The sequence below is a fragment of the Malaclemys terrapin genome, chromosome 15, assembly GCF_027887155.1.
Source record: "Malaclemys terrapin pileata isolate rMalTer1 chromosome 15, rMalTer1.hap1, whole genome shotgun sequence".
In the NCBI taxonomy this organism is placed as follows: Eukaryota; Metazoa; Chordata; order Testudines; family Emydidae; genus Malaclemys; species Malaclemys terrapin.
The window spans coordinates 7,705,180-7,731,400 of NC_071519.1; the positions used below are offsets into that span (position 1 = coordinate 7,705,180).

At 52.6% G+C, this 26,221-nt stretch overlaps 1 protein-coding gene and 3 non-coding genes across 4 annotated transcripts in view; 2 read left to right on the plus strand and 2 right to left on the minus strand.

Moving 5' to 3' along the window:
* The first annotated feature begins 5,524 nt into the window (after positions 1 to 5,524).
* The window catches only part of LOC128823355 (uncharacterized), a 51,026-nt gene continuing 30,329 nt past the window's right edge, over positions 5,525 to 26,221 (plus strand). Inside the window, exons 1-2 of the mRNA XM_054005596.1 lie at positions 5,525 to 5,630; positions 6,349 to 6,517. Of these exons, the coding sequence (XP_053861571.1) occupies positions 5,525 to 5,630; positions 6,349 to 6,517 (275 nt within the window). The remainder of the gene's footprint in view (positions 5,631 to 6,348; positions 6,518 to 26,221) is intronic.
* TRNAG-CCC (transfer RNA glycine (anticodon CCC)) lies at positions 8,192 to 8,264 on the plus strand. Its single transcript has one exon. It is a non-coding gene; the product is annotated as a tRNA-Gly (tRNA).
* On the minus strand, positions 10,157 to 10,230 carry TRNAT-AGU (transfer RNA threonine (anticodon AGU)). The gene has a single exon. It is a non-coding gene; the product is annotated as a tRNA-Thr (tRNA).
* Positions 14,152 to 14,233, minus strand: TRNAS-AGA (transfer RNA serine (anticodon AGA)). The gene has a single exon. It is a non-coding gene; the product is annotated as a tRNA-Ser (tRNA).

The window sequence follows — 26,221 nt, forward strand, 5'->3', positions numbered from 1 at the left end:
TTTTTTATATGACTCCTTTTTATTTTTTAGATCATGTAAGATCTCATGGTTAAGCCACGGTGGTCTTTTGCCACATTTTCTATCTTTCCTAACCAGCGGAATAGCTTGCTTTTGGGCTCTTAATAGTGTCCCTTTGAAAAACTGCCAACTCTCCTCAGTTGTTTTTCCCCTCAGTCTTGATTCCCATGGGACCTTACCTATCAGCTCTCTGAGCTTACCAAAATCTGCCTTCCTGAAATCCATTGTCTCTATTTTGCTGTTCTCCCTTCTACCCTTCCTTAGAATTGCAAACTCTATGATTTCATGATCACTTTCACCCAGGCTGCCTTCTACTTTCAAATAGGAGCCTATATAATAGGCAATAGGAGCCTATATAAGAAAAAGACCCCAAAATTGGGACTGTCCCTATAAAAGTGGGACATCTGCTCACCCTATCCCAACCCCCTGTCCTGATTTTTCACACATGCTATCTGGCTGTCCCCAGCCCAGCCACGCCTGATCATTCCAATCCTGGCTGGCTGCTGAGGAAGTGAGTTACTTTCACTTTCATTCCTCAGCAGGCAGCCAGCTAGCCTCCCCCTCCCCCCCAACACCTCACCCAACCCAGCCCTGCCGGAGGGGAGGAGAGAGAGAGAGAAGGGTGCTCCTTAGGGGGGAGAAAAGGGGAGTGCTCCGTGAGGTGTGGGGGGGAGAAGAATGGACGTTATGGGGGACAACCAGGGGCGGCTCCAGGCACCAGCGCAGCAAGCGCCTGCCTGGGGTGCTGTCTGCCGGTCGCCCTGAGGGCGGCAGTCAGGCTGCCTTCGGCAGCATGCCTGCGGGAGGTCCCCCGGTCCCGAGAGGCACCCCTGCTCTTACACACCCCAAATACTCTGTCCAGCATCTCCCAAATACCATCTCCCAGTACACACACACACCCCTCCAGCACCCCAAAATACCCCCTTGAGCTCTCCCCCTCCCCCCGCAGCAGTGTCCTCTATTACGGAACTTGAAATACAGGTGGGGTCACCCTAGATACAGTTGAATTTTAAAGGCAGGTGTTTCTGTTCTACCTCATGGAGTGACCGCAATGGGGCCAGGCTCTGGAAGTCTCAATGAGCTACAATCCCAGCTGGATCCCCAGAGGTAGTTCCAGAAGGGCGGGGTGATTCCCTGCACAGCCTGGGCAGAGGCAGCGTTGCCCTTTTCTCTCCCCTCATTCCGAAGGCTTGGCCCGGACCCATGACACAAGGTTGGGTGAGCTGGGTACATGCTGGGAAAAGCCCTGAGGCCCCCCACTCAGGCTGGTGCAGAGAGGGGAGCAGAGCCCGGAGGCCTCCAGCCTGGCTTTCTCTTTCCTTCCCCTCTCCACCTAGTACCTTGTGTACCCCGCTGCGGCTGGGCTGAATCTCGCCCCAGGGGGCCCAGCCGAGGGACACCCCATCTCTCTCTCGCTCTCCCGGGGGTCTCTCCCGGAGTCAGGGTCACCGTCCACTGACGGAAGAGGTGCCTGGCGGTTGCGGGGAGTCTCGCTTGCTCAAGTGGAGATGACTCCGTCCAAGGCAGAGTGGCGCCTGCCGACATTCCCCGCTCCGGCGGGGTCTGTCCACCAGCTACCTCGTCCCTGGAGCGCAGGGTCTCGCCTCTGCCCCACACGGAGGGAGCCCTCATTGCTCAGTGTATAACAGGGGGGTCGCTTAGCCTCCTGTACAACACGAGCAAGAGCCTCGTGTCCAGCAAGTATAAATGGGAGTGGTTCCCCCCGGGCTTTGTCTGTGGGTCCGGAAGCCCGGGAGGGCGCCGCCCCTCACTCCCAGGCGGGGGTGGCCGCATGGCCGGAGTGAGACTGCTGTCTAGCCCTGTCCACATGGGGGACAGAGAGGGGGACACGGGGGCACACATCAGAGCTCCTCACCTATGATATAGGAGCACAAGCCCCATGGACTCTCGCCCTCGGTTTTACAATTGTACTTCTATTTTCTTTCTTTTTGTGTGTGTGTTTTTTCTTAATAGTTATATTTTTACCTTTTTAATATATTTTACTTGTATTTCCTTTTTTATTTTATTGTTTTATATATATATATTAAGTTTCTTTTAACTTTATTTCCCCTTTTATGGTTTTTATGTATTTTACAATTCTTTTATTTTTCAGTTTTTATTATTTTACTTTGTTTAAGTCTGTTAATATTTTTGTATTTTATTCATTATTACTATTTTAAATTTATTTTGCACTTTTTATAAATGTATTATTTTTTCTATTTTTTATTCTATTTTATGTGAATCGTATACTGTTGTCCAATCATTTGGGCTCCTATCTTCTCTCACTCCAGTGAGGATCTTCAGCCTCTCACCCCATCATGGTAGTCATGCACCGCCCCAGCCAAGTCTCTTTGTCCCCTGACTCCAGCCAGACCCTCCACCACCACCATTCCAGCCCATGATGCTGAAGTGCGCACCCCCTGGCTTGAAGTGGTTTCCATCCTATGTTTACAGATTGGTTCACTGACTCTCAGCACCCCACTATAAAAATCGTTCCAGCACCTCTGATCCAGCCTGGTCCCTTGTCCCAGGAGTCAGCTGACTGGTGTGGGGGCCAAAGGGCTGAGCTGGGTTTTACAGTTCAGTCAACATAACCAAATAAAGCATGTTTGTAAGCCTCTGTGAAAAAGTGGTAGCCTAAGGGATGTTAGGCACCAACTTCTTTTAGAGCATAAAGTGCTATAGAAAGTTAACAGTACTCCTATGTTTTACCCCACCCATAAAACTTTGGCTGTTTTATCAAAATGTAAATTAATGTGATCATTTAACATAAGTTGCTTAAATCCAAGGAATGAGTGTACAGTCCTATAAAATCCCTCCTGGCCAGAGACTCCAAAATCCTTTTCCCTGTAAAGGGTTAAGAAGCTCAGGTAACCTGGCTGGCATCTGACCTAAAGGACCAATAAGGGGACAAGATACTTTCAAATCTTGGGGGGGGGGGGGGGGAAGGCTTTTGTTTGTGTTCTTTGTTTGGGAGTGCGTTCGCTCTGGGGACTGAGAGGGACCAGACATCAATCCAGGTTCTTCACATCTTTCTAAACAAGTCTCTGTAAATGTGTACCTTTTACTAGAGTGTTTATCTTTGTTTGCTGTACTTTGAACCTAAGACTAGAGGGGAGTCCTCTGAGCTCTTTAAGTTTGATTACCCTGTAAGGTTAATTTCCATACTGATTTTACAGAGATGATTTTTACCTTTTTCTTTAATTAAAAGCCTTCTTTTTAAGAACCTGATTGATTTTTCCTTGTTTTTAGATCCAAGGGGGTTGGATCTGTATTCACCAGGAGTTGGTGAAAGGAAGGGGAGGGAATGGTTAATCTCTCCTTGTTTTAGATCCAAGGGGGTTGGATCTGTATTCACCAGGAGTTGGTGAAAGGAAGGAGGGGGAAAGGTTAATTTCTCCTTGTTTTAGATCCAAGGGGGTTGGATCTGTGTTCACCAGGAGTTGGTGGGAGGAAGGAGGGGGGGATGGTTAATTTCTCCTTGTTTTAAGATCCAAGGGGTTTGGATCTGTATTCACCAGGGAACTGGTGAAAGGTTTCTCAAGGCTTCCCAGGGAGGGAATGGTGGCAGCGGTACCAGAGCTAAGCTGGTAGTTAAGCTTAGAAGTTTTCATGCAGGCCCCTACATTTGTACCCTAAAGTTCAAAGTGGGGATACAGCCTTGACAGTCCATATAACGGACAAATTGTCAAGGCCCAAGGGCTCACTTTAGTCAGGGATGGGCATTGTTTTAAGAACATGAATAGAATAGAATCTGACTCCTGGTTAGGAAGAAAACAATTCAGTGATAGAGTGGGGATACACAACTGGATACACAACTGCAGTTATTGCTGTAGCTCCATAAGCAGGCTGAACTGACTTATTCCCTGCCCTCCATCTCTTCTCTTCCCCCCCTCTGGTAGATGCATAGGGAATCTCCTAGCATGGGCCACCTAATTCGTCTCTCCTTTCCTGGACTAATCTATGACCTCAAAGGAATAATTGTGATCTTATTACCTCTTACACTAGCCACCAAGAAGGCACACTGGATGCACAAGCCTAAGCACAAATATTCCCTTTGAGTAAAGCAAGTGGGTTTAAATATCTTTTAAAAAACAGCTCTGACCAATGCTGCATTTAATAAATCCCTTTGCAGATCAATTCCATCAGCCAGGGAAAAGTGGTTTTACTGAACAGCCATTATGGATAAAAGCAAGGGGAACAAAGGAAATTGCACTGCAGAATTGTGAAGGAGTGGGGAACCATGACCAATGTAGCTACAGAATAAGTGGGAAACAGGGCCGACTCCAGGCACCAGCTAAAGAAGCAGGTTCTTGAGGCTGCCAATACCAAAGGGCGGCACTCCAGCCGCTATCGGGGCGGCACGTCTGGGTCTGCAGCGCAGTAATTCGGTGGCAGGTCCCTCAGTCCCTCTCGGAGTGAAGAACCTGCCACCCAATTGCCACCGAAGAGTAGAATGGCGCAATTGTGCTGCCGCGGCTTTTTTTTTTTTTTTTTTTGCCAGTTGGGGTGGCAGAAACCCTGGAGCCGGCCCTGGGGACAACAAAGGATACTGGTGCCAGAGCTGCCGAGCCTGCCTCACCTCACGCCGGGGGAAAGAGTCACACTCACAGGTGAGTTCCTTCCCCCACCCCTCCCCTTCCCTTCCCAGAGACCCCAGCAGCCAATCCCCTCCCTCAGACTGTGCTGCATTCGGCTCTCTCTAGGACCCAGCAGCCCTGCTGTTAAATGCTCCACTGCTTCCCGTCTGTCCGGGCTCCGGGCAGAGCGGTGCCCCCAGGTAGCGTGGGGCCCTAGGCGGTTGCCTGTTCTGCCTATGGCTAAGGACGGCCCAGTCCTTGGGGGGCTCAAACCACCATCCTTTTGGTTAACAGCTAAACGCACTGACCCATTGGGCCACAGAGACACACGTCTGCTGTTACCAAGGCTGCTGCCTAGCAGCCTGCGCTTCTGCTTGCCAGCGCTACAGCTCACAAGGCGCTAGTGTGGATGCTGGAGGCTGGGTGCTAGAGGCTGTAAGTGACAAGCCAGCAGGGTGGTGCAGTGTAAGTGTGCTGGGCCCATCCCCCTGCTAGACACGTGCTTGTTTCTTTTGGCTCTGGCCCTTCAAGCGAGGCGGCAACCTGCAGAGCACCAAGAGCCTAAGCCATGAGGCAAAAGGTGGCTGAGGTGTCGAATGGCCAGGGAGCTCCCCAGCACCTCTGGCTGCCTGGGCTGAAGGCAAGAGGCAGGCCTGGGTGTGGTGAGGGCCTCCTGTCCCGGCCTGAGGCAGCAGTGCTTCCTCGTCCCCTTTTCCCACCCACACCGGCAGGCGGCTGCTGCGGGAGAACACGAGGGAGGCTCTCAGGATGCTAGGCAGCTCTGTGTGGCTGTCAGGGGAAAGAGCCGAGGCTCCCGACTCGACCTGCCGTTGACTCGCGTGGCTCTGCGCTCCGTCAGCCGGGGCGGGCCAGGCTGCGGACGTGACTCAGGCTTGAGCAGCATGGCCGCCCTTCCCTGATGAGGCATGAAGCAGGCCAAGAACTATGTGCAGCAAACAGGGAAGTGGGAGGGAGGCGTCTTTGAGCCGGCGTGTCTCGTCCGTTTCTCACTTGCCGCTTGGGCGGAGGCCAGTACCGTAGCTAGGGGGGTTCAGGGGAAGCAGCCGCTTCCCCTCAGTAAATTTTTCAAAAGCGGCGCCTGCTGGGCTGCCACTGGGGTCCTGCAGGCAAGTTGGGGGGCAGCACGGCCTGACTCCGGAGGAGCCATTGGGGGGGGGCGGCAGGCGTGGCCAGAGGAGCAAAGGGACGGCTTCTCGGCCATCGCACCCCACGCGGCCCCAACATCGCCGCCGCAGCTGCCTCCTGCGGTGGCTCAGGGCTCGGCGTCTGAGCGCTCCGCAGTTGGCGGGCAGCTTCCCTCTCTCCGTCTGCTTCCTGCTTCCGGGCCGAGGGAAGTAGGAAGCTGCCGGGGAGAGGGGATCTGCCCGCCAGCTGCCCCTCGCCCGCCGTGGGCTCCTCCTCTGCAGCGCTGCCCGCCGCGGGGCTGGGGCTTTCCCGGGGCTCTGCCCTGCATGCGCCCAGCACCCCCGGGGCTGTTCCTGCCTCCCCAGGCTGGTCCCAGATCCCCTCTCTCGGGGGGCTGGGGTCCTGCTGTGGCTTGAGCCCCTCTGCCTCCTCCGCAAGGCAGGCAGCCCAAGGGGGTTGAGGCCGTGCCCCCCCTTCCCCAGCTTCCCCCTCCAGGCTCCAGCAGCCCCCGCACTGCCCTGCCGGGCCTGTTCAGCCCTCGGCCCCAGCAGGGGGCTAACCTGGGATGGGGTTCGCGCCTGGTGTGCTCTGTGCTTGGGGCTAGGCAGAGATGGAGGAGCGGGCGTCCAGCAGCCCCCCCGGCCAGACTACCAGCTCCACGGAGCTGCCTCCTCCTTGAGGTCAAGCGAGGCCGCGGAGACCCAGCGGGACCTCACGCCCTCCACAGTCGGGGAAGAGACGGAGAGTCCCTCCCCTTCGGCCCAGATGGGAAGGTGAGTGACCAAGCGCGTGCTGGGCGCTTGTCCTGGGGCCCAGTAGCCCATCACTCTGCCTGATGCCCCCCGCAACACCCCATCTCGCCCGGTGCCCCCCAGGGCCCGCCAGGCAGATGGCACCAGGTCCTGCCCTCATGCAACCCGCCCCTACTGTGCAGGTGAAGGGGACATCCCGGCCCGGGGGGAGCCACAGCAAAGCACCGCCCGGAGCTGGTGCCAGAGACCAGCGGGGCTCTCAGCCCAGGCTCCGGCATCAGCCTGCAGTGGGAAGTGAAGCCACCCCCCCGCCGGCTTGGCTCAGCCCAGCCCCGCTCTTAAAGGGACGTGGACCCCACAGCGGCTCGGCCCGGCCCGGCCCGGGGTACGGTGGGGGGTGTCAGGGTGCATGCAAGGGGCTCCCGGGTGCCTGCAGGGCCCTAGCAATAGATGGGTCTGGAGGAGTCAGCCAAAGGGGGGGGCGCGGAGCGGCCAGAGGAGGAGCCAAGGGGGGGCGTGGCCAGAGGAGGAGCCAAGGGGGGGCGTCTTTTTTATGTTTGCTCTCCCTGCTCTTAAAACCTGGCTACGCCACTGGGCGGAGGCAGGAAGGGAGCAAAACGTGCACAACTGAAGATTTTGCACTTGGATTAAGCCCGAGTCCCTGGCGTGGCTGCTCGGAAACAGGCTTTTGTGGCGCGGCCCCCATGCTCTTCCAGCCAGCAGGTGACCACACTGTGTCCAAGAGGGAGCCTTCGAGGTGGTAAAAGGGGAACATCACGGCTCCCAGCAGACCTTGAGGAGCCCACGAGGAGCCTTCAGTGGCATCCCTGGGGGAGCAGAACCCCCCTCCTTTCCATTAACAGCTGAACTCACTGACCCAGGATACCACAGAGACACCAACCAGCAGCTGGTTTGCCAGGGTCACTGCCAGCACCCTGCACCGCTTCCTGCCAGTGCCAGAGCTCGCAGGGCACTAGCCTGGAGCCAGGTGCTGCTTACGAAAAGCCAGCAGAGTGACAGAGGAAGCGTGCTGGGCCCATAACACAGGTTCATCAAAACCCTCTTCTGCCAGCACCAGGCCTCCTTCTTCTCACACTGGGACTGCAAGCGAGGGGGCGGCTGGCACAGCGCCAAGAGTCTAACCTGTGGGGCAGGAGGCGGCTGACGCCTGCAGCCTGCTGGGGAGCTCCCAGAAGATATTAAGGGACAGAGACTCCTCAGTGCCCTTCGTAACACGGGTTTGGGGCTCACCGAGACCAGTAAGGGGGTCACTATGTCGGCCCTATAACCCTGGGTGTCAGGTCGCTGTGCAGCTTTTATCTAGAGCTCGGATCCCAACAACCGACCAGCAGCCCACAGCCTCCCCCTGGGTCTGCCCCACCTGGTTACTCCTTACAGGCTGACCGTACCCGCTTCCAGCCCCGGATTTCCCCCAATCATCCTACTGCCACTCAGAGCCACAGACGTGGAGGTGCTGATGGAGGGATGGGGGACTCTAGGGTGGGGTTCTTCTCTAAAGATGGCTGGCGGAAAGGTGGTGCTCAGCTGTGTCAGCAACCTGTCCAGTTGCCTCGCTGCCAGGGGATGCAGACATTTCTCTAAGGCGCATAAAGGGGGTATTTGGCTTCCAAGTGAATGTGAGGAATGTGCAATTATGAGAGGGAATTTCCAGCCCTCTGGCAGTTGCTCTTCAGGGCCTCAGTGGCCTAATGGATAAGGCACTGGCTTCCCAAGCCAGAGATTGTGGTTTCAAGTCCCATCTGGGGTGAAAAGCTATTTTCTCCTTGTATATTGCAAAGAAACCTTGGTCTTACTTTTACCAAGGAAGCTGGGAGATGTTTGAACACAAAGTACTGCATCTTGGGAACAATCCTCCAGAAATGGCATCTTCCACTCGACAAATGTTTTCTAAACCCATCAGTAGCAAACAGTTAATACTAGTGTTTCTCTGAGAATAGAGTGAAGAGGAGTGTTTACTCCGACACATCAAAGAGCAAGGCTGTTCTGAAAGAGAATGGATCTCTCTGGAGACAAAGCAGACCTTCAGAATGAGCAAGCAGGGCCGGCTTTAGCAGGTGTAGGGCCCCACGGCGGGATGCGAATTGTCTCGTGCCCCCCCTGCCCTAACTCCGCCCCCTCCCTGCCCCATTGGATCCCCCCCAAATCCCGGCACTGGCCCCGCCCCCAGCCCCAGCCCCTCTCTGCCCCATTGGATCCCTCTCCAAATCCCCACCCTGGCCCCGCCTCTTCCCCAACCACGCTGCATTCCTCCTCCTCACGCCTCCCTCCCAGGCTTGCACTGATCAGCTCTATGGCAGCGCAAGCGCTGGAGGGAGGGGGGAGAAGCAGGACACGGCTTTTTTTTTTTTTTTTTTTTTCCCGCTCCGCCGGCAGCCCCGGACGTTGTGGGGCCCTCTTAGGCGCGGGGCCCCATTCCGGGGAATCGGCCGAATCGGCTTAAAGCTGGCCCTGTGAGCAAGGGTGTGAAAAGAAGAGGTTCAAATGTGTGGTAGGTGTTAGTTAGGTTGGTCTGGCAAATTTAAAGAAAATACCAATGCTCGTAGACTGATGCAGGCACTGGATGTTTCTGATCTTTTACTGAGAGTTCATTGAGAAATATTTTCCTTAATGATGTTATGGAACATTGGGTGGGCTATGAAGGCACCATTCTTCCTGCTTTCGCCCTTCGAGACAACATAGCTCCATGGCACGGGGCCAATGCGCACCTTCCAGTCAACTGCTAGAGAAGACAACACAGACAGGGATGGCAGCAGGGCAGACTGGAGCTCCACGAAGATGGTGGGACCAGGTCTCATCAACGGGGAGGTGGCCACCCCAGCATGCTCAAGGCTGAGCCAGCGAGTGTGGTGTGTGCTTCAGCGTGCCCCTACTCACTGCAAATGATGGTGGAGGGCAGTTACTTAGTTAGGTTGGTCTGGCAAATTTAGGGCTTGGCTACACTTGCAGATGTAGAGCGCTGGGAGTTAAACCAGCCTTCGGCGAGCGCAGCAGGGAAAACGCTGCCGTGTGTTCATACTGTCAGCTGCAAGCGCACTGGAGTGGCCACATTAGCAGCTCTTGCAACGCCACAGAGAGCAGTGCCTTGTGGTAGCTATCCCAGTGTGCAAGTGGCTGCAACGTGCTTTTCAAACAGGGGGCAGGGGTGGAGTGTGACAGGGAGTGTGTTGTGTTACGTGGGGGGAGAGACAGTGTGTTTGGGGGGCTGAGAGTGTGTCAGCATGCTGTCTTGTGTGTTCAGACAGCAGTAGACCCCCCTGTCTCACACACACGCACAACAGCAGCATTACACGTCAGTAGTTAGAGTGCCTGGGGCTGCTTTAATGTGCTCTAACTTGCAAGTGTAGCCAAGCCCCTAGACTTGCGACCTGGCACCCAGGGTTATAAGGCAGACATGGTGACCCCCTTACTGGCCTCAGGGAACCCCAAACCCTTGTTACTAAGGGCATTGAGGAGTCTCTGTCCCTTAATAACTTCTGGGAGCTCCACAACTCCAGGCTTATGATTTGATTCTTTCCAATGCTCTTCTCCAAAGAAGCCTTTTCCTTAGCAAGCAATTACTTGGATTGCCAAGAGAAGTCTCTTCTGTGTCCTAGAAAGACAGAGGAAAATGTGAGCCGAGGAGACAAAAGCCACGCAACAAGGCACCACTGGGAGTTGAACCCAGGATCTCCTGTTTACTAGACAGGTGCTTTAGCCAGCTAAGCCATAGTGCCTGCCTCAAGGGTTTGGTTGCAATTGTTCCACTCGATGGTCTAAGACAACACCTTCAAATTCCAAAGTACAGCTGTTCCCCATTTCCCTCACGACTTGCAGACCTTCGGTGTCTGGCTCTCTGTGCACAGAAAACCACAGCTGAGTTGACAGAGGGCTTCTAACATGAGCTTCTCCCACCAGCCGCTCGGATCATATAGTGGTTAGTAAGTGCTCTGAGTTTCAGTTGCAGCAATCTCAGCTCAGTTCTGAGTTGTGGTAACCTTTTCATCAGCTCCAGACTTCTCATTTGCCTCTTTCCAAGACTTAGTCGCAAGGAAGGCTCTCTCGGTCTTGAACAAGCACAAGGATTGCGCTGCGAGGTCTTTTCTTTTTATGAGAAGAGATACAAAAAAAGGAGCCGAGCAGACAAGCTAGGTTCAGCAAGGAAGAACTGGCAGGCCAAGCCAGGATCTCCTGGTTAGTAGGAAGGCTCTTCAGCCAGCTCTTCCCAAAGATGACTATCTAGACGCCTTTTAACAGCCACTGCAGATGTTCACCACAAAAGAGACAAAGAGATGCCAAAATAGAGTTCTCCACTGCCTGCAGACATCACATTATCAGGAGCTCCGTACACAGAGAGACCCTGATGGTGGAAAAAGTCTTTGGTAGAGACTCTTCTGATAGCTATTGCCATAGAGTATTTAGCACTTTGTGTTCTGGCTTCAACAGCCACAGATGCAAATTGAGTGATGGGGACATTTTTCTTGTCTCCACATTTGTCGGGTGCCTCCTTTCAACACTTGTCACCAAAAGACCTGTTTCTTTGGCATGCAATGTACGGCTAGGCAAAGGCAGTCTTCTCCATTTCCTCAGCAGATCGACCAAGCTGTGGGAAGAGGAGACACATTCAGCCAGGCACCACTGGGTGCTGGATCCTCAATCTCCTCTTTACCCACCAAGTGTCTGTTAGGTGGCTTTCCCTTCACCCCCTCCCCTGGTTCTTGTCATGCAGGCAGAAATCAGGAGACCAGAAGTCCGAAATGCAGGCAGTGCAATTTTCATTGGGGTTAGTTTCCAGCAGGCATCTCCATAGCTCTACACGCCAGGAGAGTCTGTTTCCAGTGTTCTGTTCCCAGATCTGACACCATAGAACATTTATCCACGTTCCCCTTCCCCACTCCTCAGGTATATTTGGGCCTCCCCCACTCTTAGCAGGCCCAAATATACCTGCAGTGCACTCCTTGGTCCCACCTGCTGTAGAATTTTAAGGGCAGCCTTAGCCTGAGAGTGAGACCAGGCCAGGCTCCAGATTGCACCAAGGATGCTCAGGTACTAAAACTGCAGCAGCCACTACGCTGGCTTTTCTGTAATTAGCAGACTTCAAACCCGTGCACAGAGACCCCAAGGGATTGCTAGTACATCACCTTAACCACTCAGCCACGACTATTTCGTTCACAACCATCTCTCACCATACCATGGCTCTGTTCTCACTGAACTATCACTTCCAATTGTTTGCTCAGACCAGCTTCCACAACACACTCACTTGTGTAAGTGTCTCCATGGCTGAACAGCAAGAATTCCTGCCCAAGGAGTAATGGATCTAGGGGTTATAGTGGACCACAAGTTATATATGAGTCAACAGTGTGATGCTGTTGCAAAAAACGCAAACGTGATTCTTGGATGCATTAACAGGTGTGTTGTGAGCAAGACACGAGAAGTCATTCTTCCACTCTACTCCGCGCTGGTTACGCCTCAACTGGAGTATTGTGTCCAGTTCTGGGCACTGCATTTCAAGAAAGATGTGGAGAAATTGGAGAGGGTCCAGAGAAGAACAACAAGAATGATTAAAGGTCTTGAGAACATGACCTATGAAGGAAGGCTGAAAGAATTGGGTTGTTTTGTTTGGAAAAGAGAAGACTGAGAGGGGACATGATAGCAGTTTTCAGGTATCTAAAAGGATGTCATAAGGAGGTGGGAGAAAACTTGTTCATCTTAGCCTCTAAGGATAGAACAAGAAGCAATGGGCTTAAACTGCAGCAAGGGAGGTCTAGGTTGGACATTAGGAAAAAGTTCCTAACTGTCAGGGTGGTTAAACACTGGAATAAATTGCCTAGGGAGGTTGTGGAATCTCCATCTCTGGAGATATTTAAGAGCAGGTTAGATAAATGTCTATCAGGGATTGTCTAGACAGTATTTGGTCCTGCCATGAGGGCAGGGGACTGGAATCGATGACCTCTCAAAGTTCCTTCCAGTCCTAGAATCTATGAATAAATTGCAGTGGGGGAGGTTTAGGTTGAATATTAGGAAAAACTTTTTCACTAGGAGGGTGGTGAAGCACTGGAATGGGTTACCTAGGGAGGTGGTGGAACCTCCTTCCTTAGAGGTTTTTAAGGTCAGGCTTTACAAAGCCCTGGCTGGGATGATTTAGTTGGGGATTGGTCCTGCTTTGAGCAGAGGGTTGGACTAGATGACCTCCTGAGGTCCCTTCCAACCCTGATATTCTCTGATTCTATGATTTCCCTTCTGTCTGGAGCATGATTTGAGTGTGTCTGTGGTTAGTGATATCGCTATAGATTGTTCATTCCCTGCCACGATGATTCAGACAGTCCCTTTCCCAGTCATATCTCCAGCACATCAGTGATTCCAATAGGGCCGTCTCTGCACTACAGAGTTTTGTCGACAGTCAGAAAGCACTATAAGAAAATCGGTTTTGCATGTTCACATGACATTCCTGTGGTCGGCAGCTTTTGGCAGGTGAACACCCTGCAATGCCACGTCTGGCGACAAAACTGCCCTGGTTTGGTGACAAAATAAAACCACCTCGACGAGAGGCCGAGAGCTTTTTGTGGCAAACTTAAAGCAAGAAAGTATCAGTGTAGACGCTGCTGGTCATTATAGCACTGTAACTGGCCTCCGCCAGTATCCCACATGCCTGCCGTGAGCTGGCTGCCCTGCATTCCTGCTACAGAGGCTGGGCCCCTCCCGGTCCATCGCGCCGGGAAGCTCTGACAGCTGAGCCTGCTGCCCTGCTCTGGCAGCCAGGAGCAAATCACTGCCGTGGAATGCGGCTCCCCCGCACTGCGAACACAGAGCTGGGGCAGGAGCTTCCTTACAGTGGGGGGGCCCCCGGAGTCTGAACTGCGGCCCCACCCCCTCACAACGCCCCTTTCTCCAAGGCCCCTCACTCACTCCACCCCTTCTCCCTGAGACCCCACCCTCCCCTCCCCCGAGGCCACACCCACAGAATGCCTCTTCCCCCCAAGACTCCGCTTTGTCCCCCCTTCCGTCATTCATCCTTACAGCTGCTAAAAAGTGGTTGGGGCATGGCCCTCTAACCCCCCATTTCCGGCACCCGAGAGCTAGGCAGGCAGCAGCGTGTGTGAGAGAGAGAGAGACTGCTGTGCTGTGCTGAGCTGTGCCATTGATTGAAGCAGGGGCTGATGTTGGGGTTGTCCCCCTCCCCTGCCTCAGGACTGGTTGCTTCCAGCAGCTGTCTGAACGTAGAGACAGCGTGCCGACACACTCCCTCTTCCCCAGCACCCACACGGTCTCTGCCCCATCATGCACACTGCAGTTGAAAAGCTGCTGCAATCTAGTAGGAGGCCCATGGAACAATGGGAGAGAGAAACCTGCATCATGTGATGTTGTACCGGCCCATGAGGCATTGCAAACCTTTCTCAAAGCACCCTGCGGCCAGTTGCACAGCAGGATAGCTACCCACAGTGCACTGCTCTCTGTGGCAATGCAAGAGCTGCTAGCATGGATATGCTCTGGTGACACAAGAAGTAGAGTGTGGACTTGCAACAGTGGTTTAATTAAAACACTGTAACTAGAGTGGCATAGCTCTGTGGTGTAGACATAGCCTGACAGTGAGACAAGACCTAGCTCGCGTTAACAGCAAAGATGCTCAGGCACTGAAACTAAAGAACCAGCAGTTCCTCCGTAGTTGGCAGGATTTGAACCTGCGCGGGGCAACCCCAATGGATTTCTAGTCCATCGCCTTAACCACTCGGCCACAACTACCTGCTTTAGACAGATTTCTCACTACACTCTAGTTCTGTTCTCACTGATCATTTCCAATTGTTTCCTCAGACCAGGTTCCACAACACACCGTGCCATTGTGTACGGGTGTTCATGGCTGAACAGCGAGAATTCCTGCCCATTTCCCTTCCGGCTGGAGCAGGATGAGAGTGTGTTTGTGTTAATGACATTGCTGTAGATTGTTGTTCATTTCCTGCCTTGATAATTCAGACAGTCCCTTTCCCATCATATCCCCAGTACATCAGTGATTGCAATAGCAGGGGGCAGGTTGTCTATGGGGCACTGAGCTTTGCCAAGGGGTTGGTGGCTCCTTTCTTTCCTCACCCTGGAGTAAACTCAGCTTTTTATTCCACCCTTGATGTTTCATGGACTAACAACAGCAGCAGAAAGAAAGAGCCGAGCCAATATCTCCCTGGCAGAGGTGAAGGTGCCACGTCCCCTCTGTCTGACCATCGCCATTGCAGGAGAGAAGGTTCACTGGAATCGAACGCCCTGGCTCAGACCAGAGACACAGGGAGGTTTTTTGCTGTTCATGGATCTGTGCAAAGGAAATTGTGTCTCTGTGTGAAACTAGGGACGGAAATGAAATGCCCACAGGGTGGCGCTATGTCCTACTGCAGTGGTTTTCAAACTGCGGGTTGTGACCCAGTCCTGGGTTGCGGAATGGAAACCACTGGGTCACAGCGGTTCTGGTCAGCACCGTCAACCAGGCCATTAAAAGTCCGGTCGGTGGCGCTGCCCGGCTAAGGCAGGCTAGTCCCTACCTGTTCTGACACCGTGCTGCGAATGGGAGCTGGGGGGCGGTGCCTGTGGGCAAGAGCCGCACAGAGCCGCTTGTGCACGTCCACCTAGAAGCTGGACCTGCTCCTGGCCGCTTCCTGGGCGCAGTGCGCGGTGCCAGGACAGCCAGGAAGCCTGCGTTAGCACTCCCGCTGCGCCGCTGACCGGGAGCCCCCACTCCCCAATCCCCTGCCCCAGCCCTGAGCCCCCTTCAAACCCGGAGCCCCTTCCTTCACCCCAAGCCCCTCATCCCTGGACCCACCCCAGAGCCTGCAACCAGAGCCCTGACCCCCTCCCGCACCCCAACCCCTGCCCCAGCCCTGAGTCCCCCCAAACCCAGAGCCCCTTCCTTCACCCGAAATCACTCAGCCCTGTCCCCAGACCGGAGCCTGCACCCTCAGCCCAGAGCCCTGACCCCCTACTGCTCCCCAATCCCCTGCCCCAGCCCCAGCCCTGAGTCCCCCCAAACCCAGAGCCCCTTCCTTCACCCCAAACCCCTCATCCCTGGCCCCCACCCAGAGCCTGCACCCAGAGCCCTGACCCCCTCCCGCACCCCAACCCATGCCCCAGCACAGAGCCCTCTCTCACACCCTGAGCCCATCATTCCCATCCCACCTCCCAGCCCTCACCGCTGCACCCCAACCCAGAGCCCCACACACACCCCAAACCCCTCATGAAGAAGTGGGTTTTTTACCCACGAAAGCTTATGCCCAAGTAAATCTGTTAGTCCTTAAGGTGCCACTGGACTCCTGGACTCCTTGTTGTATTTATTAATGAAGTGTCAATAAAAGGTGAGAATCTGATCGTGTCAGTGTCACACTAGAGGGCGCTGTGATGGTTTTAAGTTTGTCATCTAAACCCAGCCACCACCTAGCAGGTGTTTTAACCTCTTCTTCTCTTACCATTGCTCATTATCAGAGAAGGGGGGAGAGAGAGTGAGGAATAGAAACAGAGACCCAGTGACTGAAGCAAACATTTCTTTGCTCCTTGCTTGGCTCTGTCAGTTATTTGGGTACAAACTCACCCACCACCCACTGTCTCTCCGAGGCTCAATGGGGAGGAAGAGCTCAGCTGTCAGTGGTAGTTGAGGAGCTCGGGACATTACTGTGAGCTGGGACCCCAGACTCACTCCCCATCCAGCTCCATCCTGTCCTGTGCACCCCAAACCCTTCCCCTGTGTGATTCCTGCTGCAGCTCACATTCCCCAAGACTTTCCCCCACCCCAGACCCCTCTCCTACATTCCCCATCTGGACCCTCAATGCCCCCCAGACACTTTCTAAGAACAGAAGAACGGCCAGACTGGGTCATACCAGTGGTCCATCTAGCCCAGTGTCCAGTCTTCTGACAGTGGCCAATGCCAGGTGCCCCAGAGGCAATGAACAGAACAGGTGATCATGAAGTGATCCATCTCCTGTTGCCCATTCCCAGAATCTGGCAGACAGGGGCTAGGGACACCTCAGAGCTTGGTTTTGCATCCCTGCCCATTCTGGAAGCTAATAGCCATTGATGGACCTATCCGCCATGAACTTATCTAGTTTTTTAAAAAACCCTGTTATAGTCTTGGTCTTCACAACATCCTCTGGCAAGGAGTTCCACAGGTTGACTATGCGTTGTGTGAAGAAATACTTCCTTTTGTTTCTTTTAAACCTGCTGCTTATTAATTTCATTTGGTGACCCCTAGTTCTTGTGTTATAAGGAGTATATAACACTTCTTTATTTACTTCCTCTACACCAATCATAATTTTATAGACCTCTAGCATATCCACCATTAGTTTTCCATCTGTTTTCCAACCAGAACAGTCCTTGTCTTATTAATCTCTCCTCATATGGAAGCTGTTCCATGCCCCTAATTATTTCTGTTGTCCTTATCTCTACCTTTTCCAATTTCAATATATCTTCTTTGAGACAGGGCGACCAGATCTGCATGCAGTATTCAATATGTGGGTGTGTGTAGGGATGGGGCGTGGCCTCCCGCCCAGATGGATGGAGGGTCAGCTGCACCCCCCCACAGTGGGCAGAGCCAGGACCCCCACGCCTGCCCCGCTGGAAGCAGAGGGGCAGAACAGGAACCGGAAGCATAAAAGGCAGAACCTCCAGCTCAGTTGGAGATGAGCCACTGGAAGGGAAGGACATGTCCTACCTGCTGCTGGAGCTCAGACCTGACAGTGACTGAGACCTGGAGGGACTGCCAGAGCTGCCGGTTGCACTCAGAGACACTGAGGAGCCACTGGGGCTGCCCTTAGCTCTTTACCCCAGCGAGATGAATGACGACCCCAGGACCCAGGTAACACTCCCCTCCCCTCCAAACGGGAGTGTAGGAAGTAGCCCAGGGGAGCCGAATATAGTTTGGTTGTGTTGCTGACTGCTGGTGGCCATCATGTTGCGGCCGGATTTCCCCGCTCACCCAGTGGTGGAATACTCCCTTCCCCACCCTTAGGGCCCTGGGCTGGGACGTGGTCAGTTGGGTGGGCCTGCATCCCCCTACCCCTGCCATCCCACCCCTGGGGTGGCAGCATCCCCAGCATAGGCCAAGAGACCTCTGTTTGTCGGCCGTCTGCCAGAGCCAGGTCCCCCGTCTGTTTGCTGCTGCGCCCTGTTTGAGGGTCTGGGCATATAGATGCAGTATTGCTCTGTCCTGAAGACAGGCCAGAGCCTGCTGACTTTGCTGCCTTGCCCTGTCTGAGGGCCTGGGCATCTAGACTTTGCTGCCTTGCTCTGTTTGGAGGCCTGGGCATCTAGACTCGTTACTGCTCTGTCCTGAATACAGGCCAGAATCTCCTAACTGTTTGCTGCTCCACCCTGCCTGAGGGCCGGGGTTATCGACATTGCTGCCTGTCATAACTAAAAGGGAAGGGTAACAGCCCTCCTGTGTACAATACTACTGGCCAGAGACACCAAAATCCTTTTACCTGTAAAGGTTAAGAAGCTCAGGTAACCTGACTGACACCTGACCCAAAGGACCAATAAGGGAACAAGATATTTTCAAATCTTGGTTGGGGGGAAGGCTTTTGTTTGTGCTCTTTGTTTTGGGGGTTGTTCGCTCTTGGGACTAAGAGGGACCAGACATCAATACAGGCTCTCCAAATCTTTCTGAACATGTCTCTCATATTTCAAACTTGTAAGTAAACAGCCAGGCAAGGCGTGTTAGTTTTATCTTTGTTTTCTCAACTTGTAAATGTTCCTTTGGTTAGAGAGCTTATCTCTGTTTGCTGTAACTTTGAACCTAAGGCTAGAGGGGGTTCCTCTGGGCTCTTTAAATTGGATTACCCTATAAAGTTATTTTCCATCCTGATTTTACAGAGATGATTTTTACCTTTCTTTTTTTTAATTAAAAACCTTCTTTTTAAGAACCTGATTGATTTTTCCTTGTTTTAAGATCCAAGGGGATTGATCTGGACTCACCAGGAATTGGAGGGGGGAAAGGGAAGGGGGGAGAAATGATTAATTCCTCCTTGTTTTAAGATCCAAGGGGTTTTGGATCAGTGTTCACGAGGGAATTGGTGGAGGAGTCTCTCAAGGCTACCCAGGGAAGGGAATTAGCACATTGGGAGTGGTGGCAGCAAAAGCAGATCTAAGCTGGTAGAGAAGCTTAGAGGTTTTCATGCAGGTCCCCACATCTGTACCCTAAAGTTCAGAGTGGGGAAGGAACCTTGACACTGCCCTACCCTGATTGTAGGCCAGAGCCCTCCAACTGTTTGGTGGCCCACCCTGTGAACAGGCTAGGGCCCCCCCTAGACTCAGTACTGTGCTACCCCACAGAATGGGGGAGACCCCAGTGCTAATTCCCCCCTGAACTGTGCCCTTTCAGAGGACTTGTTGCAAGGGCCGTGGCCTCCCTCCCAGACAGATGGAGGGACAGCTGCAAACACCTTACAGCGTACCATGGATTGATATAGAGGCAATCGGATCTTTTCTGTCTTCTTATCTATCCCTTTCCTGATGATTCCCAGCATTCTGTTATCTTCCTAGCAACCTGACCTGTCTCCCCAGGAACTATGAGATTCTCTGCTGCATCTTTGTGAGCTAGAAATGTTTTCTGTTACGAGAAACCCCCCTGAGTTGCTGGGGGTTCCCTCCTCCACTCAACAGTGTTGACCTAATTTGGTAGTGTAGACAAGCCCTGTCACAGGGAGAAGACAAAGCAGCTGTTTTTTTCACTAGAGCTGGTGGTGTGGCTGAGCAGTCTAAGGTGCTGGCTTAAGGCTCTAGTCTCTTTGGCAGTATGGGTTTGAATCCCAACACTCCTGCTATGAACAGACCTTCACTCCCATTTTGGGGGCTTCCTTGATCCTTTAAACCCAGATCCTCCTGATCAATTTTCTTGTCCTCTCCTCCATCTATGCATCCCTCTAGTTTAAAACTGACAGCCAGCACCCTAGTACTGGAGCATCTTTCACATCACTAGCAAAGTCCAGCACTGGAGTTCATGGAGGCTCTGGCCCCTCTCCCTTATGGGGATACAGAGAGCTGGGCTGGAAGGGGAGTTAGATTTGGGCGGGGGGGAGAGGAGGAAACAGGAAGGACGTAGACAGTGAGAGATGGGGAGAAAAGGTCATTTCAGTTACTGACACTACAGTCCTTCACCCTCACTGATTGTCTGTGCTCCTTGCTGTGTGAGATTTATCATGCAAAATCGACTAGTATGTGCCCGGTTGGGTTTAAGTGAGTTCAGCCCATTCCCGCTCCAGCACTGAGCTCAGCTCGTCCATTTCAGGCACCCGCGTGGTTCCATTTCTCTTCGTTCCTGGGTTTTCCCAGGACATTTGTGCATTGGGTATTTATTTTCACTGGAAAGGCCCTGCTTGCTGCTGCCGTGCGGCACTTAGGACTGGGTGTCCCCCCCCCCCCCCCACACACACACACACTTCTCTTGGGTCCCTTTAAAAACGTTGGTGCCTTTTAGATTTGTAATAAACACAGACGTGAGCTGCACTCCCTGCTGTCAAGATTTTACATCAGCACAACTCTGCTTTGCAGCGCATGACACTGACTTTGGAGACCACCCCCTGCATTATGGAGCATTTTCAGTATTGTTTGACCAAAGATTTTAGAGGAATCTTTATGGGATAAACCATTGGAAAAGAAATTAATAGAATTCCCTTCCCAAAACAGTCATGGGGAGCTTGATACCCTGGGTGTCTGAAAACCAATGCCCCATTACCTGGTAGCGGATAGTGGTATAAACACCTTAGATTTCACCGTCTAGATAAGATCTCAGCTTTATATCAGACATAGAATCGTAGGACTGGAAGGGACCTCGCGAGGTCGTCTAGTCCAGTCCCCTGTACTCATGGCAGGACTAAGTATTATCTAGACCATCCTTCACAGGTGTTTGTCCAGCCTGCTCTGAAAAATCTCCAGTGATGGAGATTCCACAACCTCCCCAGGCAATTTATTCCAGTGCTTCACCACTGACAGTTAGGACATCTTTCCTAATGTCCAACCTAAACCGCCCTTCCTGCAATTTACACCCATTGTCAATGCCAGGGAGCCCTGATCTGCCCCCAAGGCATTTACAGTCTGAGAATATTTCTACATCTGCCTCGGCCCATTGGAAGTGAATTAACAGGCAGCGCGCTACAGTCCCTTGCTAGCGTTACAGACACACTGTCGTTGCATTCCACTCACTGAAGCCAACTTTGGAATGACATGGGCCGGTCAAGCGTCTTCCCCATGGTCCTACCCAGGGTGCTGCTGGTTGTGGCAGAAAAGCTACGTTGAAAATTTGCTTTTTACAATGTCCGGGGGGCACGGAGCCAGGGCTGCCAAGGAGACAAGAGACTCCTGCACACTCTGGGCTGCTCTCATGAAAGGGCTGCAAGTTCAAATGCAGTGGCAGGAAAGCTCCAGTTGGTGGGATCATTAATGTAAGACGTGGTCACAGCATAACTCATAACCAGACAGGGCTCAGTTAAACCTCACTAGTTAGACAAACAGTGTGTGGGGTTAATCACCCAACGCTGTGGGTTTGAGCCTCCAAAGGACTCCCATGATGGGACATACATTGTAGATGCTGAAATTGTAACTCATCCTTGGTTTTATTTTCAGACAGTTACTCAACTCAAGGTCACTACAGTCTCTCGTGGAAAGAGGGTATAACAAAGCGACTGCTGTTGGTGACCCAAATACCGAAGTGTATAACTCTAGCTCATTTGGTTTTCTTTAATCATAATGTGCTAACTGTTAACCACAACTTTACCTTCATTTTAAAAATCTCTCTGAATACATTTGCTAGAGAAAGCTGTGGCCCGGTGCGGGGAAGGGCACTTTTTAGTCATTGCTGAGTCCAAAACATATTTTGACAAAACATCTTTTTAGTTCATTTCATGAGCAGAACAAAACCTGCACAGCAGCCACCCCTCCTGGCTCTGGCTTCTAGCCTCTGGCCTGGGCAGGGGGCGGGGCCTCAGCGGGGAGGAGGCGGGGCTGACACTTCACTGAGGAGCTGCAGGGGGTGGGGCCACAGAGAGTGGCAGGGACTCATGGTGACAGGGGAGCGCAGCAACCACAATCTTCTGTCTACTCCATCTCAGCCCCCGCCCCCAACTGGGAAGGGGCTGGTGCTGCCCCTGCTGGCCACAGCTTGTCACTTCTCCTCTCTGGGAAACACTCTTTGAGTATTACCCCAACTGGCCACAGGGTGTCACTGCTGCTTCAGGGCAGATGCGCTCTGTGCCCAGAATATCCCCATCCCCCGTTTCTTCCAATACCGCATCCCTACGGCAGTTCCCTGGCCCCAAGTAGGAAAAATTCCCGTAATAAATAATTGGTTGAAACTTAATTCTCTGTATTTGTTAATTGGTGGGAGTGGCCCTGTGGCTGCCAGCCCTCATGACTACGGGTAACAATACATGCATATCCTTGAAGTGTTTTCAACGTCAGTGCTATAACATAAGAACGACCAGACTGAGTCAGACCAAAGGTCCATCCAGCCCAGTGTCCTGTTGGCCGACAGTGGCCAATGCCAGGTGCACCAGAGGGAGTGAACCTAACAGGTAACGATCAAGTGATCTCTCTCCTGCCATCCATCTCCACCTCTGACAAACAGAGACTAGGGACACCATTCCTTACCCGTCCTGGCTAATAGCCATTAATGGACTTAACCTCCATGAATTTATCCAGTTCTCTTTTCAACCCTTTTATAGTCCTAGCCTTCACAACCTCTTCAGGCAAGGAGTTCCACAGGTTGACTGTGCGCTGTGTGAAGAAGAACTTCCTTTTATTTGTTTTAAACCTGCTGCCCATTAATTTCATTTGGTGGCCCCTTAGTTCTTATATTATGGGAACAAGTAAATACATTTTCCTTATTCACTTTCTCCACATCACTCATGATCTTATATACCTCTATCTTATCCCTCCTTAGTCTCCTCTTTTCCAAGCTGAAAAGTCCTAGCCTCTTTAATCTCTCCTCATATGGGACATGTTCGAAACCCCTAATAATTTTAGTTGCCCTTCTCTGAACCTTTTCTAAAGCCAGTATATCTTTTTTGAGATGAGGACACCACATCTGTACGCAGTATTCAAGTTGTGGGCATCCCATGGATTTATATAAGGGCAATAAGATATTCTCCGACTTATTCTTTATCCCTTTTTTAACGATTCCTAACATCCCGTTTGCTTTTTTGCCTGCCGCTGCACTCTGCGTGGACGTCTTCAGAGAACTATCCACGATGACTCCAAGAGTGTTGGCAACAATGATCTCTACATTCCGAATTCATATTAATAATGTCACAGCAGCCTACAGAAAAGTCTCATCCGTTTCTCCCTTGCCGCTTCGGCGGATTGAGGGTTAAGCCCGAGCCCCCAGCATGGCGAAGTCGGGGTTGTCTTGGGCTCTGTGGGGGGAGAGCTCAGCTGGGAGAAGGGGCAGACTAGGGGAGTTTGTCTCTGAGGCCTGGTCTACACTACGGGTTTAGGTCGACTTTAGCAGCGTTAAACCGAATTAAGCCTGGACACGTCCACACAACGAGGCCCTTTCTTTCGACTTAAAGGGCCCTTTAAACCGGTTTCTTTACACCACCTCCGACGAGGGGATTAGCGATAAAACCGGCCTTTGCGGGTCGGAATTGGGGTAGTGTGGACGGAATTCGATGTTATTGGCCTCCGGGAGCTATCCCACAGTGCTTCATTGTGACCGCTCTGGACAGCGCTCTCAACTCAGATGCACTGACCAGGTAGACAGGAAAAGACCCGCGAAGGTTTGAATTTCATTTCCTGTTTGCCCAGCGTGGAGAGCACAGGTGACCACGCAGAGCTCATCAGCACAGGTAACCGTCATGGAGTCCTCCCAGGATCGCAAAAGAGCTCCAGCATGGACCGAACGGGAGGTACGAGATCTGCTCGCCATATGGGGAGATGAAGCAGTGATAGCTGAACTCCGTAGCAGTAAAAGAAATGGAAAAGTATTAGAAAAGATCTCCAAGGCCATGAAGGACCGAGGCCATAACAGGGACACACAGCAGTGCCGCGTGAAAATTAAGGAGCTACGGCAAGCCTACCACAAAGCCAGAGAAGCAAACGGAAGGTCCGGGGCAGAGCCGCAAACTTGCCGCTACTACGCGGAGCTGCATGCGATCCTAGGGGGTGCAGCCACCACTACCCCAACCGTGTGCTATGACTCTCTCACTGGAGAAACACACAGGGAAGACGGTTCGGGGAACGAGGAAGATGACGATGGAGGTACTGTAGGTAGCTCACAGCAGCAAGGAAGCGGAGAAACCGGTTTCCCCAACAGCCAGGATATGTTTGTGACCCTGGACCTGGAACCAGTAACCCCCGAACTCACCCAAGACCCTCAGGGCACACAGGAGACCTCTGGTGAGTGTAACTTTGTAACTATTTGTAAACATTACAAAAAAAAAGCAAGCGTGTTTAATGATTAATTTGCCCTGGCAATCGCGGCCAGTACATCTACTGGAAAAGTCTGTTAACGTGTATGGGGATGGAGCGGAAATCCTCCAGGGACATCTCCAGAAAGCTCTCCTGGTTGAAATGGGGTGATTTTATTAAGGGGGACATTCAGAGGCGCCCGTTCCTGCTATTCTGACCAGAAATGTTCCCCGCTGTTAACCACGCGGTGGGGGGGAGGGGTGAAGTGAAGGGGGTGGTTTACTTGTGTTTGTGCCGCATGTTAACCGGGAAACCGCAGCCCCCTCCTTTTACATTGAAACCCCATTTTAAATGGACAACCCAATTCATCCTTGATATGGGAAATGCGCTGCTGTTTGCAATCTTTCCCGCATGTTAAGAAGGTTAAAAAAGCCAAAACACTGTGGCCTACGATGGCTGCCTGCAAGCCGAAATATGCGACCTTGTAATGAAAGACTGTACCCATTGTTCCCTAAAATGTGTCTTTTTTAACCACCTCTCCCTTCTCCTCCACCAGCTGCAAATGTTTCTCCTTCGCAGAGGCTTGTGAACATTAGAAAGAGAAAACGTAAGACGAGGGACGAGATGTTCACGGAGCTGCAGATGTCCGCCCAGGCTGATAGAGCACAGCAGAATGCGTGGAGGCAGTCAATGTCGGAGATGAGAAAAGCCCAACATGAACGAGAGGAGAGGTGGCGGGCTGAAGACGATAGGTGGCGTCAGCTTGCAGACAGACGGCAAGAGGCAATGCTCCGTCTGCTGGAGCATCAAACTGATATGCTCGAGCGTATGGTTGAGTTGCAGGAAAGGCAGCAGGAGCAGAGACCGCCGCTACAGCCCCTGTGTAACCAACAGCCCTCCTCCCCAAGTTCCATAGCCTCCTCACCCAGACGCCCAAGAACACGGTGGGGGGGCCTCCGTCCACCCAGTCACTCCACCCCAGATGATCGCCCAAGCATCAGAAGGCTGGGCTTCAATAAGAGTTAAAGTTTTAAAATGCAGTGTGTCCTTTTCCATCCCTCCTCCCCCACCCATCCCAGCTACCTTGGCAATTATCCCCCTACCTCTGTAAGGAACTAATAAAGAATGCATGAATGTGAAAAAACAATGACTTTATTGCCTCTGCAAGGGGGAGGGGAGGGTGGGGTGGGGTGGTTGGTTGGTTTACAGGGAAGTAGAGTGAACCGGGTCGGGGGGGGGGGGGGTTGGAGGGTTCATCAAGGAGAAACAAACAGAAGTTTCACACAGTAGCCTGGCCAGTCACAAAACTCGTTTTCAAAGCTTCTCTGATGCGCACCGCGCCCTGCTGTGCTCCTCTAACCGCCCTGGTGTCTGGCTGCGCGTAATCAGCGGCCAGGCGAGTTGCCTCAACCTCCCACCCCGCCATAAAGGTCTCCCCCTTACTCTCACAGATATTGTGGAGCGCACAGCAAGCAGCAATAACAATAGGGATATTCTTTTCGCTGAGGTCTGAGCGAGTCAGTAAGCTGCGCCAGCGCGCTTTTAAACGTCCAAATGCACATTCCACCACCATTCGGCACTTGCTCAGCCTGTAGTTGAACAGGTCCTGACTCCTGTCCAGGCTGCCTGTGTACGGCTTCATGAGCCATGGCATTAAGGGGTAGGCTGGGTCCCCAAGGATCACGATAGGCATTTCAACATCCCCAATGGTCACTTTCTGGTCCGGGAAGAAAGTCCCTTCCTCCAGCTTTCGAAACAGAGCAGAGTTCCTGAAGACGCGAGCATCATGTACCTTTCCCGGCCATCCCACGTTGATGTTGGTGAAACGTCCCTTGTGATCCACCAGGGCTTGCAGCAGCATTGAAAAGTACCCCTTGCGGTTTACGTAGTCGGTGGCTTGGTGCTCCGGTGACAAGATAGGGATATGGGTTCCGTCTATGGCCCCGCCACAGTTTGGGAATCCCATTTCAGCAAAACCATCCACTATTGACTGCACGTTGCCCAGAGTCACTACCCTTGCTATCACCAGGTCTTTCATTGCCCTGGCAAATTGGATCACAGCAGCCCCCACCGTAGATTTGCCCACTCCAAATTGATTCCCGACTGACCGGTAGCTGTCTGGCGTTGCAAGCTTCCACAGGGCTATCGCCACTCGCTTCTCAACTGTGAGGGCTGCTCTCATCTTGGTATTCTGGCGCTTCAGGGCAGGGGAAAGCAAGTCACAAAGTTCCATGAAAGTGGCCTTACGCATGCGAAAGTTTCGCAGCCACTGGGAATCGTCCCATACCTGCAGCACGATGCGATCCCACCAGTCTGTGCTTGTTTCCCGGGCCCAGAATCGGCGTTCCACGGTATCAACC